This window comes from Jatropha curcas, chromosome 1 (assembly GCF_041381405.1).
Source record: "Jatropha curcas cultivar XTBG-Jc1 chromosome 1, XTBG_Jcur_1.0, whole genome shotgun sequence".
NCBI lineage: Eukaryota > Viridiplantae > Streptophyta > Magnoliopsida > Malpighiales > Euphorbiaceae > Jatropha > Jatropha curcas.
The window spans coordinates 15,530,244-15,550,621 of NC_143151.1; the positions used below are offsets into that span (position 1 = coordinate 15,530,244).

At 35.1% G+C, this 20,378-nt stretch overlaps 1 protein-coding gene across 5 annotated transcripts; it reads right to left on the bottom strand.

The window, feature by feature from the left end:
* Positions 1 to 593: 593 nt before the first annotated feature.
* Positions 594 to 20,024, bottom strand: LOC105640709 (Protein phosphatase 2C family protein). 5 transcript variants are annotated; one of them, XM_037640773.2, is made up of 10 exons: positions 19,554 to 20,024; positions 19,351 to 19,459; positions 16,810 to 16,846; positions 16,678 to 16,722; positions 16,101 to 16,153; positions 4,406 to 4,567; positions 2,772 to 2,855; positions 1,879 to 1,968; positions 1,760 to 1,771; positions 594 to 1,301 (listed from the first exon to the last, which is right to left on the bottom strand). In XM_037640773.2, exons 1-10 carry the CDS (start codon positions 19,928 to 19,930, stop codon positions 1,191 to 1,193), a joined length of 1,080 nt encoding a protein of 359 aa, XP_037496701.1. In that variant the 5' UTR covers positions 19,931 to 20,024; the 3' UTR covers positions 594 to 1,190. The 5 variants fall into 5 exon arrangements, with proteins under 5 accessions (XP_037496701.1, XP_037496703.1, XP_037496700.1 ...); XM_037640775.2 differs by having other exon boundaries at positions 1,760 to 1,817; XM_037640772.2 differs by having other exon boundaries at positions 1,760 to 1,807; positions 19,554 to 20,022.
* Positions 20,025 to 20,378: the final 354 nt, after the last annotated feature.

Genomic DNA, 20,378 nt, shown 5'->3' on the forward strand with positions numbered 1-20,378 from the left:
ATTCAAGAAGACAAACAAATCTCTAGATTTGGTATTTAATAACTTATAAATTCTTAATAACGTAATCAATTGATTTTTTTTTTTGTTTTTTGTTTTTTTTTTAATAAACAAACAAACAACAAGAAGATCCAAAGAGAAAACTCAGATCCAAGAACATCTAAAAGAAAAAGTATAGATCCAAGAAGATCTAAAGAGGAAAATCCAGATCTAGAATGAAAGCAAGTATTAAGATAACATCAAAGGAAATCCAGCAAATAGAAAACTCAAATTCCTAAACTAAGATAACAGAACTTACCCCAAAACTTTGATTTGGCTCTGATACCAAATGATACGGAACCGAGATCGAATCAAAGGAATGAGATGTAAGTTCGCCTCTATGGCACCCCACGTTTATAATGAAACGGAAACACCAATAATCGAGATTAAAACGCTCTATGGCACCCCACGTTTATAATGAAACGGTAACACCAATAATCGAGCAAAGAACAAGATAAACGCCACAAATGAATTGATAAGTTTACCTTAATTTTTGATGCAATTAGAGGATAGCAAATTCTCACAATCACTCTAATTAAGAAGAACATGCAAGAGCATGGACAATTCTGCCTTTGATTCAAATTATGCCAAAAATCTCGTTTTACATCTTAAGGAGGCTATTTATATGCCTCAACAACCCTAAATTTAAAGAAGAGTATTTAACTAGGCTGCCCTAAGACCAAAACACATGGGTCTAACTATTACACACAAAATAGAATCATTTCCAACCCAAAATAGACAACTTAATATTGGGCAGATTGCATGCATATAAAATTAGCCCAAAACAACTTAAAACAAACACTATAAGCCCATATCCCTTACATAGTAATTAGACCAAAACAAGCAACAAGAAATAAGAACACGTCCAAGCCCACATCCCTTACATATTAGCATGGCTAGAGTGTGCTACACCAACAGCACATGTCTCCAACATTGTAAGAAGCTTAGGTTTGCCTTCAAGTTCCACATAACACTTGTTAAATGCCACATCATGAAGCTCTTGTGTAATTTGGGCTTGAACATATAAGGATATGGCTGCCCCATATCTCTTTGCTTGACTTCTTGTAATTGGCCCACTAGGAAACACTAATGGATCTCCTATGTTGTTCTCCTTGCTCCCTTGAGCTCCATGGTTGAGTGATGGTTGATCCATATCACCTGTGCTTGAAAACAATAACTATAGCAGTGCAGTTGTCTTTGCAGCGCCGCTCTATCACAGCCTCCCTTATAAGACGGCGGCTCACAGCTGTAGCAGTTAAGCCCTCCTGTCCAACATATGCAAGCTTTGTATTTAATCATTTAAGATCAACACTGCAACTAAATTATTACTAAAAGAATAAGCTTAATCTAGTTCCAGATTAAGCAAAGCATTGAGAAACATTTTCCATCTCCATTTTACAACTAACACCATGAGAAAAAGTAGACCAGAATTTCCTCAACTCAGGTGACAGTTGACAAACAAATTTTATGCTAATGGATGTTATGTTTGTCCTTTTTTCCCCGTAATTGGGGCTGTGAAGTTTGAATATTATGCAAGTCATTTGTAAATTGAAGAGAAAAACTGGCGTGATCTAGCAATTTCTGTATATCAAAACCCTTGCATGCCCTTAATAAGAGCAACTTAAAGGGGAAAATATTATTTGTGTAAATGAAAGCAATAGCTCGATTGGCTAGTGCAAGCTATATACAATCAAGTAGTGTTCTAAGTGAAATGTAATCTTACTTTCAATAGTCTCTGAACAAATTCAACAGCATCATTTGGCCCAAATACCTGAAATAATCTGAAAAGAATTATCATGTTTACAAAGAACACAAAGACTTGATATTACATGAGATACGTACCCCCCATAGACCATCGCAACCAAGAATGATGAAGTGTTCTCTGTCTGTCAGGTCAAAAGAATGAATATCTGGAGTGGCCACCACACCCACCTGAAACTCACATGCTCATTTAGATAGCAACACATTATTGACTACAGGTATACTTATGGGTTTCTCGCCTTATGATAAAACATGCAAAAATGGACCACAAAAATGTAACAAAGAGATGATAGATACTTGATCAAATTCACAGTGCGCTCTAATCTTTGAACCAAAAGAAAATTCATTTATTCTTATCTTGTTCATATCTTCCATTTGATTAAAAGCAACCATCTATGACCAGTCAACTCCTTAGTGCATCATCAAGTTGTAACAGAAGTTTATTACTCTATACCCCATTTATCCAAGTTTCAATATAGCAATATGCTATATTAATTATGAAGTACCATATAGTCAATATTCTAGGGTATTAACCACTAAAATGGTACTTTTTGGATGAAAAAACTCAATAGTTTAATGGAAATAAATCTTAGGGACTAATAAATATATTTACCAAATAAGAGGAATGAAATTATAATTAGGACCAAACATAAGGGATTAAATAGTTATTTAACTATTCACACCTTACCACCACAACCCCCCACCTCCCCTCCCTCTCTCTCTCTCCCTCCACACCCCCCCCCCCCCCCCCCCCCCCAAAAAAAAAAAAAAAGGCACGAGCAATAGAACTAGATTTCTCATTCATTTTCAGTTATTCATCTTCTAGACAGTTTCCTTCTTGTCTAACAATCCATGAACAAATGCAAATATCAGGCATGAAAAACAATAAATTTTTGGCACCCTCCTAGAAACCTCAATTATTCTGCCAATATGAAACTGCAGTGTCAATTATGCACAAAGAAAGCACTTTGAACCTTCTTGAACTGGCGATCCCCAAAAGCCCTTGAAACTTCAAGACGACCTTGTAATCGCCCATTTGAACTTACAATACCGCCAGCCTGGGAATAACAGAATGCTTGTTCGATAATCATCAGTTTGTATTACTCCAATGATACATGCAGATGAACATAGAATATAAGCACAATACAGGCATGAGAGATCATAATAATTTAAAGAGTAGGATAACAAAGTATAATGGCAATGGTAAAATAATACAAAAATTAATTCAATTAATCAAACAAAAATCAATCTATTTGTTGAAATCAAAACTGTTTCTTACTTCTTTTCCCACCTTTATTGTAGTTTTAATCAAACTTGATCTAAGGTGCTTATCTTAATGAGAAGAAAAATCAAAAAAGAAAATAAAGGTAGAGTAAATTATATAACATACTGTAAAGTATTACAAAAAATAGAACAAAACAAAGGAAAATTTGTTACTTTTTTTCTGTTTGTATATGGGTTTTTACATGAGACCTAAAAAATTGTATGATATGTATTTAAAAGATGTATGTTTTATTAGGCATACTTTGTGCCCACTGTGTATTGGATACATGTTGAACAAATCTTACATCCAATTCAGCATAACATCTCATAGGATCTTTGAAGGAAAGAACACTTCATTATTTGTAAACTCAGTTTCATCATCTAAAGATGATTAACCTTGACTCGAATATTTTACATTAGAATTGTAGAGCTTAAATGATTCGGTGATAATTAAAGTTGAAGAACTAAATTAGACATTTATTCAAAGTTCAAGAACTGACCAAATCACCATTTTTTTCCCTTTTCTTATAGTTCTTCCCACCAGCCAATACACTCTCCCTCCCCCACCACTGCTGCCAAACGCTTTATATTAGGCTGGTTGCTAATTCTGTCATTTGCGTTCATTATCCATCATGGATTACTCTTTCTTTTCTTCTTTTTCTTTCTTTTGTACATTGTTAAATCAGTTTGAATTAACATCTCTCTTCAAGCTCTATGCAAGATCTTTGTGATAATAAACTTTACAGTGATATTAAATGTCCAAAGCAATAAGTCATAATTTCAGACCACAAGAGAGAGATATAACAGTTAAAAACAGACAAACAAAATGGGTTGAAATATAAAAGATTCAGGATAGCATTCTTAGACTTGATGAAAAGATTTTCAAGCATATATGGACACAGGAAAAGTTAAACTAAATCAAAAGACAACAATATTTCAGTAGAATTTGTAGACTGAAACTGAAACCAACCAAGCTGACCCACACCCAATACTATTTAAATTTGGTCAAGCAAGCAGAAGGCATAACAAACTCAGTGGCAACCAGCATCCATTTGTCAAACTTTGACTATATTATATTTCAGTGTCATGACATGATTGCAACAAATTCAATGAATCGAATCAGTGCTCCAATCCTTGAACTTTTGCTATAGACTCAAACTCGAAATTTGTTGTTGCAAGTTGTAACTTAATGTCTTATACTGTTCCACCAGGCAATGCGTTTCTCTATTCATCTTTCAACTTTAATTCCCCTAACTTCACCTAATCATTATGATGCATTTCAAGAAGAGAGGGAGAACCATATGAAGTGGAAAATAATTTCAAATTGAACATTTGCAGTTTGTACCTTCTGTATTCGTGCACGTTCTTGTGGATATATGGCTTTATGTTCCCTTGTCAAAACAATGGCCTTTAGTGTACTTCTGCAATCTGGGTCATTTTGTGATCCACCAGCTTCAGATGATCTGGCTAAAACTGCTTTAGCATCCCCAATGTTGGCAATAAAAACCTATAACATGTTTGGCAAAATATCAAATATAATATAATCAATAATCCCTGAGGAAAATCTTTCAAAAAAAAATCCCTGAGGAAAATTATGAAAATTATGAGTTCAGCTATTGTATCGAGGTAGCAATACTACTTCACATTCAGTTTTGTTAGCTTAATTATAACATAACAATTATAATATGCATATGCTCATGTAAAAATGCATTTAACATATCAGGCCAATAATGCCATATTATCTTAAGGAGGAGGGAGAGAACAAAATGAAATGAAAGAAAAATGGGACCAGAAGCATAAATGAAAAAGTCTATCACCATGAAATTTGAGGTTCAGTAATAGTGAAACTAGAGTTAAACTAAAAGAGGAGAGAGGGAAATACAAAAAGTTAAGAATGAAACGTGACATGGTATATCAAAGGAAAGGGTAAAAATTAACCTTTTCTTTAGCTGCAGAAGCAGGTGTTAGCTGTGCGAAACGCGTATAAATATCTATAGATACAAAGCTGATTGCTAACTATCAGAAAGTTGGGGCCAAAGTACATAGTTCAGCCTTGGGCTCAGTGATTGTCCCTCCCAGCCCCACAAGCAACAAATTAAATGACATTAGAAACGTAGAAATTTGGAAAACTATGTGTTGCAATCTTTGTAATTAAAGTAAATATTATGTTCCTTAGTTTAGGTTTATTCCTAATTAGTATAAAGATTGTGTTTCCTAGTTTAGGTTTATTTCTCTTTAGATTACTTCCTATATTGGAACATTTTTTTGTATATATATAGTGGAGTAGAGGTTGAAAAATATAACACAATTGAAAGAAATAAAACATATTCTTTCCTTTAATTTCTATATGGTATCAGCCATTGCCGTGAATTTTTTGGCAACGGTTTCAGCTTGCAAAGTGGTCTGAGATACACACAACACCGCCGGAAGTGGGAGTTAGTCGTCACCGCCCATCTCAAAAGGAAGAACGACCACCGATCGGCACTCCGTCCAAACCGCGTCGCCGTCCAACCACACGCGTGTGCACACGCGCCTCTAGAAGATTCTAACTGTTCTTCACACGCCGGCGCATGCTGCTGTTTCTGACGAGCTCCATCCACGATTCTTGTTCCGGCGACCTCGACTTGGTGTGGCGACTCAAACCTACTGGTTCTTCAGAACCGGTTTTGCCTTTTTTGGAATTTTTCCCTTTTCCACCACTGCTGCTGCCTTTTTTACCACTGCTGCCGTTTAAATTTTTTTTTTTTTTTAAGATATGGTTGACGGAAAGAAGTAGATATGGTTTTTCACTCAGAGAACCCCTCACTTCGGCTTAGCCCAGTGGAGTTAGATGGAACAAACTACCTGGCTCGGTCTCGGTCTTGTTTATTATTCATTGAAGCTAGAGGTTTGCAGGGATACCTTGATGGTGGAGCAACGAAACCAGTTTCAACAAATCTGGCCTTTAATAAGTGGAAATCCGAGAATTCTCTTATTATGTCTTAGTTAATAAATTCCATGCAGCCAACTATTTCCCAAGGATATTTGCTTCTTGATCCAGCTAAGAAGATATGGGTTGTTGCTTCACAGACGTATTCACAAACTGGAAACTATGCTCAGAGGTATGAATTGCAAACAGAAAGTTCATGAAACCGAGCAGGGAGATCTGACTATCGCTCAGTATTTTGCCGAACTTAGTGGGTTATGGCAGGAATTGGATTATTATCAAGACTTTCAAGTAAGATGTACTGATGATGCGACTCAAGTTCAGAAGTTAATTGAAGTAGAACGTGTATATGATTTTCTGGCTGGCCTAAATAACGAGTATGATCAGATTCGAGTCCAAGTTCTTGGACGAGATCCTTTTCCATTCTTACCACAAGCATACTCATTTGTACAGCAAGAGGAGACTAGGAGGAACATTATGGTTCACCGATCTACCATTGACAAGGCAAGGTTGATTGCTAATTCTGCAAGAGAACATATCCATGCTGCAAAGAGCAGTTCTTCAGATAGAGATAAATTATTTTGTGACTATTGCGGTAAGAACAGGCATACTAAGGAGTTCTGCTGGAAATTACATGGACGCCCAACTAAAGGGCGTGGAGGAAAGCGGGTCAGTTCTTCTAGACCACAGGCACACATATTTGATAGTGAAGCTTTATCTGAGGAACCATCTACTGCTAGAAGCTTTTCTAATAAGGAGATTCAATCCCTGAAACGATTGTTGTCACAGCTTGATTCATCCTCAACTCAGATTGCAGCCTCTAATTTTGTTAATTCAGGTAATGCTTTCCTTACCTTTCTTGCAAAAATTGCAAAACCCTCTTGGGTTATAGATTCAGGAGCAAATAAACATACAACGGGCTCTATAAAACATTTCCTCACATATTCTAAGTATCAAGGCACAGACAAAATTCGCATTGCGGATGGCTCCTTAGTACCAATTGCTGGCACGGGTTCTATTGACTGTACTTCCAATATTAAACTCTCCCCTGTTCTTCATGTTCCTAGATTTCCTATTAATCTGTTATCTATTAGCTTAATCACAAAAGCACTTAATTGCAAAGTAACTTTTTACCCTACTCATTGTATATTTCAGGAACTGAATACAGGGAGAATGATTCGCAGTGGTAGCTTGCTCGATGGACTATATCTGTTGGATGACGTTTGTCGTTTTTTAAATTTGGGTACCAGTCAAGCTTTGTTAGGAACTTCTAGAAATCCTTCCCATGAAGTTATTCAATGGCATAGGAGATTAGGACATCCCTCTTTTTCTGTTTTAGGACGTTTATTTCCCACTTTGTTTGCTAAATGTGATTTTAATTCATTAGTATGTGATGCTTGTGAACTTGCCAAACACACCAGGCATTCTTATTCTCCAATTAATAATAAGAATTTAATTCCTTTTGCTACTATTCATTCAGATGTTTGGGGTCCTACTAAAACTGTCTCTCTTTCTGGTTATAGATGGTTTGTGACCTTTATTGATTGTTGCACTAGATTGACTTGAGTTTATTTGATGAAAACAAAAAATGAAGCTTTTTCGTGTGTTCAGAACTTCCATAAAATGATTTGTACTCAATTTGATGCGCATGTTAAAATCCTAAGAACTGATAATGGTAATGAATACATGAATGCAATTTTTCATACCTATTTAGATTCTAATGGTATTATACATCAGACTAGTTGTGTCAATACTAGTGCTCAAAATGGAGTAGCGAAAAGGAAAAATAGACATTTACTGGAAGTAGCTAGGTCCCTTATGTTCACTATGAATTTTCCCAAACCATATTGGGGGATGCTATTTTGACTACTGCTTACCTTATCAATCGTATGCCTCTTCGTACTTTAGATTTTAAAACTCCATTGAAGGTTCTTCAAGGAAAAAACTCTTATATTATACCCCCTAAAGTCTTTGGTTGTGTTTGCTTTGTTCATCAGAATGGTCTAAGCAAATTAGATCCTAGAGCCCTAAAGTGTGTGTTTGTTGGTTACTCTACTACTCAAAAAGGATACGAGTGTTATCATCCTTCTTCTAGGAAATACTTTGTGAGTATGGATGTTACCTTTCGGGAGTTCAAATCTTATTTTCCTTCCCAGTCACCTCTTCAAGGGGAAAAATATCAGATGGAAGAGGTGATGGATGACATTTCTTTCTAGGGGGAGATTCCTGTACACATAGATAGTAAGAGAGAGCAACCACCCAAATCTCTAGGAAGATTGGATAGACCTGATTTGAAAACCTACACACGGCGGACTAATACAGATACAACAATGGAGCATGAGACCTCTGATCAACCGTCCTCTCCAATTTCAGTCCCTAAAGATACAAAAGAACAAGAACTTGGTGAGTCTTCTTTAATTCCTATTGATTCTGATCCTAATCTTAATTCCAGTCCTTCTGACAATAACCTTGATATTCCTATTGCTCTTAGAAAAGAAGTTAGAACATGCACTAAACATCCCATCTCCCATTTTATCTCCTACAATGCTCTGTCCCCTTCCTATAGAGCCTTTGTTTTGTCTGTTTCTTCTATTTCTATACCGCAGGATTGGCAAGAGGCATTACAGGACTCAAAATGGAAGGCTGCAATGGTTGAGAAGATCAGAGCGTTGGCAAAAAATGAGACATGGGATCTTGTAACTCCTCCACCAGGAAAGAAGCCAGTTGGATGTAAATGGGTGTTCACAGTTAAACATATCTTGTAACTCCTCCACCAGGAAAGAAGCCAGTTGGATGTAAATGGGTGTTCACAGTTAAACATAGGACAGATGGTTCAATTGAGAGGTACAAGGCTAGATTGGTAGCCAGAGGATTCAGTCAGACTTATGGAGTTGATTATCAGGAAACATTTGCCCTTGTAGCCAAGATGAACACAATTAGAATTTTGTTGTCTTGTGCAGTCAATCTTGACAGGAAGTTACATCAATTTGATGTTAAAAATACTTTTCTACATGGTGATTTGAAAGAAGAGGTGTATATAGAGATTCCTCTTGGATTTGATGATGACAAAACCAGAGGAAAAGTTTGCAAGCTGAAGAAGTCATTATATGGGCTGAAACAATCACCAAGAGCATGGTTCGAAAGGTTTAGTAAAGCGATGCTTTCTTTTAGGTATATTCAGAGCGATACTGATCATACTTTGTTCATTAAACATCATGAAGGTAAGATCACATTGCTTATTGTTTATGTTGATAATATAGTGATGACTGGAAATAATGAAGAAGAAATGACTCACTTGAGAAATTTGTTAGCTAGGGAGTTTGAGATTAAGGATTTGGGAAAGTTGAGATATTTCCTTGGGATAAAAGTTGCAAGGTTAGAAAAAGGGATTTTTATTTCTCAGAAAAAGTACATCCTTGATCTCCTTACAGAAATTGGTATGTTGGGATGCAAACCTGCAGAATCACCTATTGAAGCCAATCATAAGCTTCAAGCTAGAGTAGAAAGTTTAGTTGATGTTCGCAGGTATCAGAGATTGGTCGAGAGATTCATTGACCATGCCCATATTAGACCAGATATTGCTTATGCTGTAAGTTTAGTGAGTCAGTACATGCATGACCCTCGGGAGTCTCACTTAAAAGCAGTGCATCGGATTCTAAGATATTTAAAATCAGCTCCAGGTAGAGGAATTTTATTTTCTAAACATGGCCATTTAAAAATAACAGGCTATACAGATGCGGATTGGGCTGGTTTCCTTGATGACAGGAGATCAACCTCAGTTATTGTGTTTTTTGTTAGAGGAAACCTGATCACATAGAGAAGCAAGAAGCAGGCTGTCATTGCAAGGTCCAGTGTAGAAGTTGAATATAGAGCTATGGCACAGGGAATCTGTGAACTTCTATGGTTGCGCAGATTAATGGAAGAGTTAAAGTTGGTTGAAGCAACAAATATATCCTTATTTTGTGATAGTAAAGCAACCGTCATTATTATGAACAATCCAGTCCAGCATGATCGAACTAAGCACATAGAGATTGATCGTCACTTTATAAAAGAGAAGATAGTTGAAGGTTTTATAAGTGCCTCCTATATAGCTTCAAAAGAGCAACTAGCTGATGTTTTCACTAAGGATTTGCATAGCAAGTTGTTTCATCCTTTAGTTTGCAAGTTGGGCATGAGTAATATCTATGTACTAACTTGAGGGGAAGTGTTGAAATCTTTGTGATTAAAGTAAGATTAAAGTAAATATTGTGTTTCCTAGTTTAGGTTTATTCCCAATTAGTGTAAAGACTGTGTTTCCTAGCTTAGGTTTATTCTTATTTAGATTACTTCCTATATTGGAACAATTTTTTGTATATATATAGTGGAGTAGAGGTTGAAAAATATAACACAATTGAAAGAAATAAAACATATTCTTTCCTTTAATTTCTACACTATGCAAGACTGAAGAAATCACTTCCTCACATAAATAAAGCACATTTATTCCTGATAAAACAGAAAAAAGAACATTTCTTTCTAAAAGAAAGACTTAGTTTAATAGTTTCAAAGAGAGGAGAGATGGGAAGAAGAAAGAGACAAGGAAATAACAGCTAGGACGTTGTGATCTACTGTCTTAGCATGCACTTCAATGAGAGCATACTTCCATTGTCAAAACTGAACTCGTTCTCATAGATGCACAATGAGACAACTTGCAAAATAAAATAACAACAGCAACAACGGCAACAACTAAGCCTTAGTCCCAAACTAGTTGGGGTCGGCTATATAAATCTTTTGTTTCCAATATCCGCTCTCATCAAATTAATATCAACGCAAAGCAAAGTATAGGTCAAAAAATTTCAAAATACTTCTTGTACAAAAAATATTGAAAGGAAATTTAAAATCATTTGATATATTAGTAAATAAAACCAAGCATAAAATAGGCAACAACAATTAACTAGAGTTCGCTACATTAATCTTTTGCCTCCATTCTGTTTTGCCCATAGCTATATCTTCACTAATATCCAAAGACCATAGATCCTTCATGACAACTTCTCTAGAAATAGTTCTAGGTTGACCTCTTCCCTTTTTAGCACCCTTCACCACCAAAGTATCACATTTACGAACCAGAGCATGTGGTGGTCTACATAATACATCACCGTACCATCTCCAGCGCCTTTCTCTCATTTTATCTCCAACTTCTGCTGCTTGCACCTTTTATCTAATGTAATCATTCCTAATCTTGTCCAACTAGTGTGACCAAACATCCATCTCAGCATATGCATCTCTGCAACATTCATCTTGTGAAATGTTGCACAGTCGATGCCAAACATTCACTCCCAAATAGCATTGCCGGTCTCACCATCGTTCTATAAAACTTACCTTTTACTTGATATTTTCCTATCACATAGTACACTAGTTGGTTGCAGCACTCCTCCATTTCATCCATCTTACTTGAATTCTATGAGAAACGTCTTCATCTATCAGATCCCCCTTCTTAGCCTGATATCTAATTGATTGCTCTTGGGCACAACTAGTTCTCCCCAACTGGTGTTTGGGAAAGAGTATGACATCTTCTTTCAAGTGGGAAGAGTGATAAACATACCATCTAATCTAACCTTACTTTCCTGATTTTTCCTTAAATCAAACTCACAGTGCATGTATTTCGTCTTACTTCTGCTTAGCCTGAAACCCTTATCCTTAAGAGTTCTAGCTTTTGGTTTAATCTGCCACTAGTTTTATTGATTAGGACAATATCATCTGGGAATAACATCACCAAGGAACATCCTCTTGTATTTTGCTAGTAAGCTCATCCATTATTGGGGTAAATAAGTATGGATTCAAAATAGATCCTTAATATAGCCCAACTGTCATGGGGAACTCTTCTATATCCCCTTTAGTTTTTCTCACACTAGTTATTGCATTTTCATACATATCTTTAATGGTCTTTATGTACTTGATATGAACTCCTTTCTTCTCTAATATCCACCAAAGTACTTCCCTCAACACTCCACCATAAGCTTTCTCTATGTCAATGAACAATCATGTATAGGTCGTTCTTCTTTTCTTGATAAATTTTCATCAATCTTCTTAGAAGGAAATATACTTTGTTGTAGATCTATCAGGCATAGGTCCAAATTGGTTCTCTGACACCTTTGAAATGTCCCCGAGTTTATTTTCTATTACTCTTTCCCAAAGCTTCATTATGCGACTCAAAATATCACAATAGGTTGTACAGCTTTGAATGTCTTCTTTCTTTATATATCAGTATCAAAGTGCTCTTTCTTCACTCATTAGGCATCTTTCTACCTCTAGGATAGCATTGAATAACTTGGTTAACTAAGAAACTCCTAGTTCCCCAAGACTCTTCCAGGCCTCTATAGAGATACCATTTGGACCACATGCTTTTCTAACCATCATATGCTTCAAAGCCACCTTGATCTTATTATGCTTAATTCCACAAGTATAGCTAAGGTTTCTATCCATCACTAAGGCATGAAGGTCCGTCAAGTCCTTGTTGCTTTTGTTGAATAACTAATCGAAATAGCACATATATCTCTCCTTAATCTCTTTATCTCCTGTTGACACCAAATGGGAATTATCTTTAGCTCACTTAATTTGGCTCAAGCCCTTATCCTTATTATCTTTGGGCCTTGCGAGCTTGTACATATCCTTCTCCCCCTCTTTTGTTCCCAACTTTTGGTACAAACCTACAGATACTTTACCTCTAACTTTGTTAACCGTTTGTTTTAACTTTTTTTCTTTGCTCTCTTATATTCTTCAAAAACCTTCTCACTAGATGCTTTTGATAACCTTTTTATACCACTCACATTTTGCTTTGATGACTTTTGTACCTCCTCATTCCACCATCTGGAACAGCTTGCCTCCTCAACAAAATCCAAACAAGATTATAATCTTCTCAAATAGAGATTATTCACCAACCAAAAATCAATAAATCCAACGACATTCTTCCTTTCTCAAAATTCCAATACTTCTTTTTCATGACAAAACCACATGTCCTAGCCAAACATATATATAGCATAATGCTGCCAATTCTACAAAGCAAACAACTCCTATTATCAAGAAAACAAAGGGTTCTTATACTAGTGGTATGTAGGACATTATGGGCTAGGCTAGACTCACAACAACTCTCCATCTCCATCACAGAAAATAGTCCATTGTTTGCAAATCTACCTTTTTCATTTGAAGACTAGTTTCAAACAGCATCTTTAGTCTCAGTTTACACAAATTTCCAAACTTTGTTTCCTTTCATTGTCAACAAAACTCTTCTCATTAATCCATCATTTCCATAGTCCTCATAACTTAACTAATCCAAATGCCTAAATCATAAGTTCCTTTGAAGTTTCAGTAAGCACTTTGTACTATTAGGAGTCTTCATGCTACTGTAAAACATATCCAATGTTACCATTTCCTTCAACTTTCAATTAGTATTTTTTACTGATATATTTATTTTTTCGTTACAAGTATCAAACCATCTTTGTTATTATTCGATGAATCCTTATTTTCATATGCCATGAGACATCACCAGTTTCATATTCTTTATCTTGGACAAATGTGGCAACAGTCTTAATCTTATAATGACTTCTTTAAAGTCTAGTAGATCTTTTTTCATCTTCCTAACAGAAATCAAATATGGCCCTTCTCACAACATTAGTAGCACTTCCTATCTCTGAATTTGGTATAATCCTTCCTAAAGTAGAATTAGTTCCATATGATGTAATTCAATCAAGAAAAAGAAATTGCAACACAAGCTCCAAGGTCATAGTTGCTACTCAACCTTTTGTACTTCTTATTCTCTAAAATAATTACTATTACTTCATCCATCTTAAGAATCATTTTCTAGGGCACCTAATGCATAAATTTGGCATTGTACTCTCTGCGATTATCCTTGTAGCTCCCTGAACTTTGCCGGGAATACATCACGACCTTATACTTTCACATTTCAATAATGACTATGCCCCTCACAAAAACGAAATGTGAATGTGTAGGGTCATGATTGAACTCTTGCAAAGATATTTTATTTTGGCAATGAGCATAATTATTATTGAAATGTGAAAGTGCGGGACCATAATTGAACCTCCATAAAGTTTAGGAAACCACAAGGATAATCGGTGAAGGTTTGGAGTCAAATTTATGCATTGGGCCTTTTCCAGGGCAAACCAACAATCTTTTACTAACCTAAAAAAAGAACTACAGTAAAAAGGTTAGCAATTAGTTGTTATTTTTCTTTTTAAATTCTAACATATTTGCTTGTTTGATCAAGTACTCACCAGTTTTAGTCATACTTTATTATATCTACAACCTGCCAAAACTCGAGAAAGAATTTTCTACACAAGAACACAATAAAGCAAGTGAAAGATGGGACATACGATAATATCTCTGATTTAAGAACCATTCCACTTATGCTCATACTCTATTAATACAATATACCTATTTTCATAATTTTTAGTAGCCCTCAGAGTACTTTAAACATAGGAGAAAGTACAAAAAAGTGAGATACGATTTAGCATTGTAACACTTAAAGGTTTGTGATACTGCAGTACCCTGTGTGTCTTTTGCTGTTAGCAATTTCAGTCCAGAACCCTTAACAATGTCATCAACGCGTATGTGGCACTTATGTATAGAACTGTAATTAATTAAAAGTTACCATGTCATAACATCCGACTCATCATTATAGGACATTTTAAATTAAAAAACAAAAAAAAATAAACCCTGAAAGTAGTCTACTAATTAGTAGTCAAAAACAAATTGAATTTTTTATAAAAATATTAAAATGATTATTGTATTCTCCTTGATGCACAATCAACAGTCAAGAATTTCAGAATTTTCTCAAACTACTGTTCATATTACTGTAGCGAGTTATCATTCGCAATAATGTAGCAATTTCCTAATTAGGTTTATTTTATGTTTTAGTTAAGTCGGGCTTTATTTAGAATAGTCAACATCTACTTCTATTAGGATTTACTATTAGGACTATTCTAGTAGGATTTTATCTTGTAGTCCTTATTCTATCAGTATTTATGTTTAAAACCTTTTTCTAGTTGAACTAGATGCTAACAAATAGGACTTTAATGTTCTCCTCAGAGGCAAATTTCAGATTTCATATTTTTGAGTAATAATAAAAACTAATTCTGGTTACTTTTTCTATTTGTGTAACCATAAGTTCCAGCCTATTTAGGTTGACAATTTGGTCTCTTTGTACTCACTTTTTAATATTCTCTTGTCCAATCTAACTTAATTTAGGATTAGGGTCATTTTGCAATATGAATTCTAACCCCAGAAAGTATGCTCCTTTCTTGATAGGAGCGACTCCTACATGCTATTAGTGTGATGCCAGTAGTTCATTTTTGCTTGCTTAATTTTTCCTTCATTTTCTAAATAAATTCAGATCTGCCACATTGATTTCAAGCTTGAATTTTTTGTTTCTCTAAACCTAGCCCCAATCTCCTAAAAGTTCAAGTTTTCCCAAGTTATCCTACATCAGTTTGAAGCTACAAGAGAGGAAGATTGATTTGACTTTGATATTGGAAAAACCTTCGAATGATGATAGTTGATAAAATTAAGAGTAACAACTTGCTAAGTTATTTTTCTATTATGCAAACAAATTGTGTCATCATCTATATTAGTCCCGCTCACAATCATTACCCATAAGGACTTGAATGCAATCCAGCCCAACCCCTAAAATATAAAAGCTTCTGGTGAGAATTTTACAACAGTTGTAATGGATGGAATCGCAAAACCAATGATTAAACATCTCTCCATCAAATAAACACTATTGCTTACATTCATTCTCTATTGTAATTTAATAAGAAAATAATAATTACTTTCTCCAGGCTCCTTTAACTAGAGGTATGGCTTCAGATAGAAGAAATATATTTAAATCCAGCCCAACCCCTAAAATATAAAAGCTTCTGGTGAGAATTTTACAACGGTTGTAATGGATGGAATCGCAAAACCAATGATTAAACATCTCTCCATCAAATAAACACTATTGCTTACATTCATTCTCTATTGTAATTTAATAAGAAAATAATAATTACTTTCTCCAGGCTCCTTTAACTAGAGGTATGGCTTCAGATAAAAGAAATATATTTAAATCTTAGAAGAGTACTAAACTTACTGTTTGTCCCAATACCCAGACACATACAGCTGTAGCACCATCCTGCCATCCCCCTAATAAGAATGCACAAAACCAAATGACATGAGTCCTCAGTTGACACTTGAAATTCTTTTCAGTATTTTTGTGACTCTCCAAAATTTATAATTGACACAAAAGGGAAACGTAAAGGAGGAGAACCTAGAAACAAGAATTGTCAATCAAGCTTACTAGAGACCAGAATCCCACTCCCAAAAACCAAGAGAGAGAGAGAGAGAGAGAGATTAAAAAATAGAATACTAAAGTCAAAAACTTTTGAGATATGCCAAACTTCATGAATTCAGGATATAGCAACACCACTCAAGACTAAAAACCTATAGCAATTTATAAATATAATTCCCAAGACAACCTTTAATTATTCCAATTGCAATTGAATACCCTTATGTATAATTAAGAATATGATGCATTGAAGCTTTGAACACATTGCATTCATACTCAATGCTAGTTTTAAAGTTCCCAAAATAACTGTGGAAAGCAGATTATACAAAAGAGTACAGAAAAAGAACATTCCATATATTGGATATTTTATTCTACCATTTACCTGCAGCACTTTTATTGAGTAGGGATTCATCAGTTCTTCGAAAGCCTAAAATACAAAAAGTTATATATATACTTTAGAACTTACAACAATGAATAAAAGAACAAACAAGAAACATATAAGATGATATTGTACCATCAAGTATGGCTTTTTTGGCAGCTTTCACATCCTTCTGCAACACAGCAAATTATGAGTAATTGCCTTAGATGCTAAAGAACAAGAGTAAATCAACAAGAAATACAAACATGTTTTGTCATAAAAAAAACAAGCCAAGATTCCACATGGGACTAAATTACCAAGAGAAATAATTCAACATCTAGTGCTTGTTAAGCAATCAATCTGAAGGGAAAATTATAACAAAAGTAGATATACCAGTAAAAACGATTTAAAAAGCTGAAAAAACTATAATAGATCAAACACACTAACTGAGAAGACAATTAGAAATTTATAGGTGACAGAATAATCTTTCTACAGTAATCAGGCTTGCATATGAAGTTAATAAGGTAGAAAATGTTAATAAACTAGTGCATCTTTATGCCGCACAACCTCTTAAATAAGGATCAAAATCATAAGGAATAAACAGCAAGATCAGGAGCACATAAAATCCCTAAAAATCCACTGGTGGGGTAAAAAAAACTCCACAAAAGAGAATTTATACATAATATGCCAACAGATGCAAGCACAAAAATATTAGAATTTCCAACCAGAAATTTCAATATTGTGAAAACTTCCATACAGGATGAGTTTGATGCTAAGAGATTAGTAGCAAATTTGTAAATTAAATGAGAAACTCCAGCATATCAGAAGGGTGGGAAAGCATTCCAAGTACACTTCAGAAGGCTATTAGCCAAAAAAAAAAAAAAGAAAAAAAGAAAAAGAAAAGAAAGCTTCAGGAGCAAGGAAACATCACACATGTTTTTAAATATGGTCATAATATACATAATGGTTGCCAAACTGCCAATTGGTGTCGTAATCTACATATTATACTTTATGGGTGTTTTAGAGAATTATCATATATTTATTTGAATGCTAGATTCATTACAAAAATAATATTTATGGAATTCAATTGGATTCCAATTATAAATTTATCATAAAAAAATAGGGAAATTCATTTATAAATAAATTCTACACTTTAGATTCATTTATACAAGCAAGGCCCATAAGTATGAATAGTAAACATTCATAAGAACATAGACAAGAAGAAGAGAACAGCTGCATTCCCTCTGAGTGACTGTGTTAGATTTCCATGCAATGTGCCAAATGGAAATTGCATCAAGTGATCAATGAATTGCACATCAATGCAAGATAAACATGATCAACACGAACCAAATAAAGATAAGAGAAGGCATGAAACAACGAGAAAAGGTAATAATTAGTTTGAGGTTGGAATGAAACAATCAAAGAAGAAAACATTAGATGAGCTGAACCAATTTCTGCCAACACATTTCAAGCCATAAGATACTTTTTTTTTTTTTTTGGTCCTCCCGTTCATGGATGGCCAGGTGGTAAAGATAGGAATACTTCTTCATCTAAGCAACAAGTTATGAAGGCATTTTCCAGATTGAATTGATGGAGAACTGTCTGACAAAACAAATACAGTCTCCACATCAATAGCTAATGAGTTTTCCAAGTGCATACGCCTTTGCAATGGCAAATAAGCATACCTTGTACCACTAAATACAATAATCAGAATAGGAGTTAATTTAAAAACCAGTGTGAAGATTATGGCCAGATTGACACAAATATGTTTCTTACTATGTAGGGCTGTCTACACATATTTCTTGCAAAGCATGTATCATATGTATCTGCAACATAATTATAAATTAAATGGCTATTCGGAGAAACATGAGTTACTGTATGTCATAGATTAATCAAGTTCCTATGTAACAGAAGAAGCCTAAAAAAAAAAAGAAACCAACATACAATTTTCATATTGAGTAAAAGTGGAAAGCAGGAGATCAATGAGATTAGAAGAGGAATGAAACAACTGCAGACATAATAAGTGATCATAATCATGGTATCAACTGTCCTGAACTAGATTGACATTACCAATAAGAGTCCATACCAAAAAAACGTGCCTCCAAAGTTAGTAGAACTGCAGAGAGCAAGAATTGAGAATGATAAAAATTATTTAGAATATGTTGGCGGATATAGAATCTCAGTTATTCCCTAAAGTATTGCCTAAGAAACCAACTTAAAGTGCCAACACAAGAGATATGCTCAACACTTCATCCATAAATACTTTATGTATCAGAAACTAAGACAAGCATCACATACACTCAAGTTTTTTAGAAGGGACAAAACATTACAAGACAAATAGAAAACAGGCACAATAAAATCAAAATAGGAACACAAGAAAAAAATAATTTATAAAAGCTTCTTCTACGCAAACAGAATATGCAATTTGCCTGGACTTCTGCATTGTATTTTAGTCTTTAGGGTATGAAAACTACAGTACTTTTTGCCTTTCCTAAAAGAAAATGCTCACTGGACAGCAATTACCATGTGACATACTAATCTAATCATTATTTTCGTTTGGCTCCTCTAAAATGAGTCAATGTATAAGCTATGAGAATCCAATACCAATTCCACAAGAACTTGCACCAGTGAACACAATACTTAGTCCAACACATGTCCAGAAAAAATCACATATGAAATTAGACCAAGCAAACACACCAACTCACGTGGTAAGCCAGCTGAAAGAACATTTGTGTGTAAATGCTTCTGAGCATACTCAGCAGCTAACCTCCCTCCATGTCCATCATAAATTGCGAAATGAGCACATCTGTCTCATAAACAGCAAAACAACAACGACATTAGGTTTTTGGTTTCCTTTGTTAATTGGAAAAAAAAATCTTAATAAATAAACAAATTAGAACCTCAATGTGCCTGGAGAGTCCAAGCTTGCGTCCGGGAGCACAACCCAAGCATCCTCCATAGTGTGCCTGGAACCTTTATCTTCCGCCGCGTCTGCATCGATCTTGAACTCCTTCGTCTCCAACATATTCTGCTTACCTTCTTCTAGACAACCATTTAGCTTGCTTTCTTCTTCACTCACTTTGCACAAATCTGAATCTCTCCTTACCATCTTATCCACTGTATTGTCTGTTGTAGAAGACGATTTTAATGTTGTTTCTGCTCTCTGCTTCTTCGCTACCCCCGAATTGTGTTCCTGGAAATCGCCATCGCGCTTGTGGTTGTCGTTTGAGCTCTCAGTTTCAGTGATTGGATAAGTGATTTCCGTCGTTCTTTCCATTGATTATTTGACTCTCTAATTCCGATACTTTTAATGGTTCTTATTTTTGGTGTTTTTTGAGAGAACAGATGACTCCGTTTCCCTCCTAACCCTGACAAAAAAGGAAAAAAAATACAAAAGGAGAGAGAGAAAATTACTTTTAAGCCCTAAGATTGATAAAATTAATTAATTTGTCCTAACTGTTTGATAAAATTATTTTAACATCCTAACATACTAGGGGTGACCATATTACGGTTCCGAAAATCGGAACCGTCGGTTCGAACTGGTCCAGAACTGTAATCGGAACCGGTGAGAACCGGAACTGGGCCAAACCGGAACCGGAACTAGAGATTTTCGGTTCGGTTCCGGTTCCAAATTTTCTGGAACCGGAACCGGCGGTTCCAGAGAATCGATCGGAACCGGACTGGAACCGCCGGTTCCCCGGCCAGTTAGAACTGCCGGTTCGAAC

Bases quoted from the DNA above. Each gene is read 5' to 3' on its own strand.
- LOC105640709 (XM_037640772.2), bottom strand. From the start codon at position 19,930: ATGGAAAGAACGACGGAAATCACTTATCCAATCACTGAAACTGAGAGC. The intron at 2,856-4,405 runs GTACAAACTGCA...TGTTATTCCCAG, and splicing joins AACGTGCACGAATACAGAAG to GCTGGCGGTATTGTAAGTTC. The intron at 1,808-1,878 runs GTACGTATCTCA...AGATTATTTCAG, and splicing joins GTTGCGATGGTCTATGGGGG to GTATTTGGGCCAAATGATGC.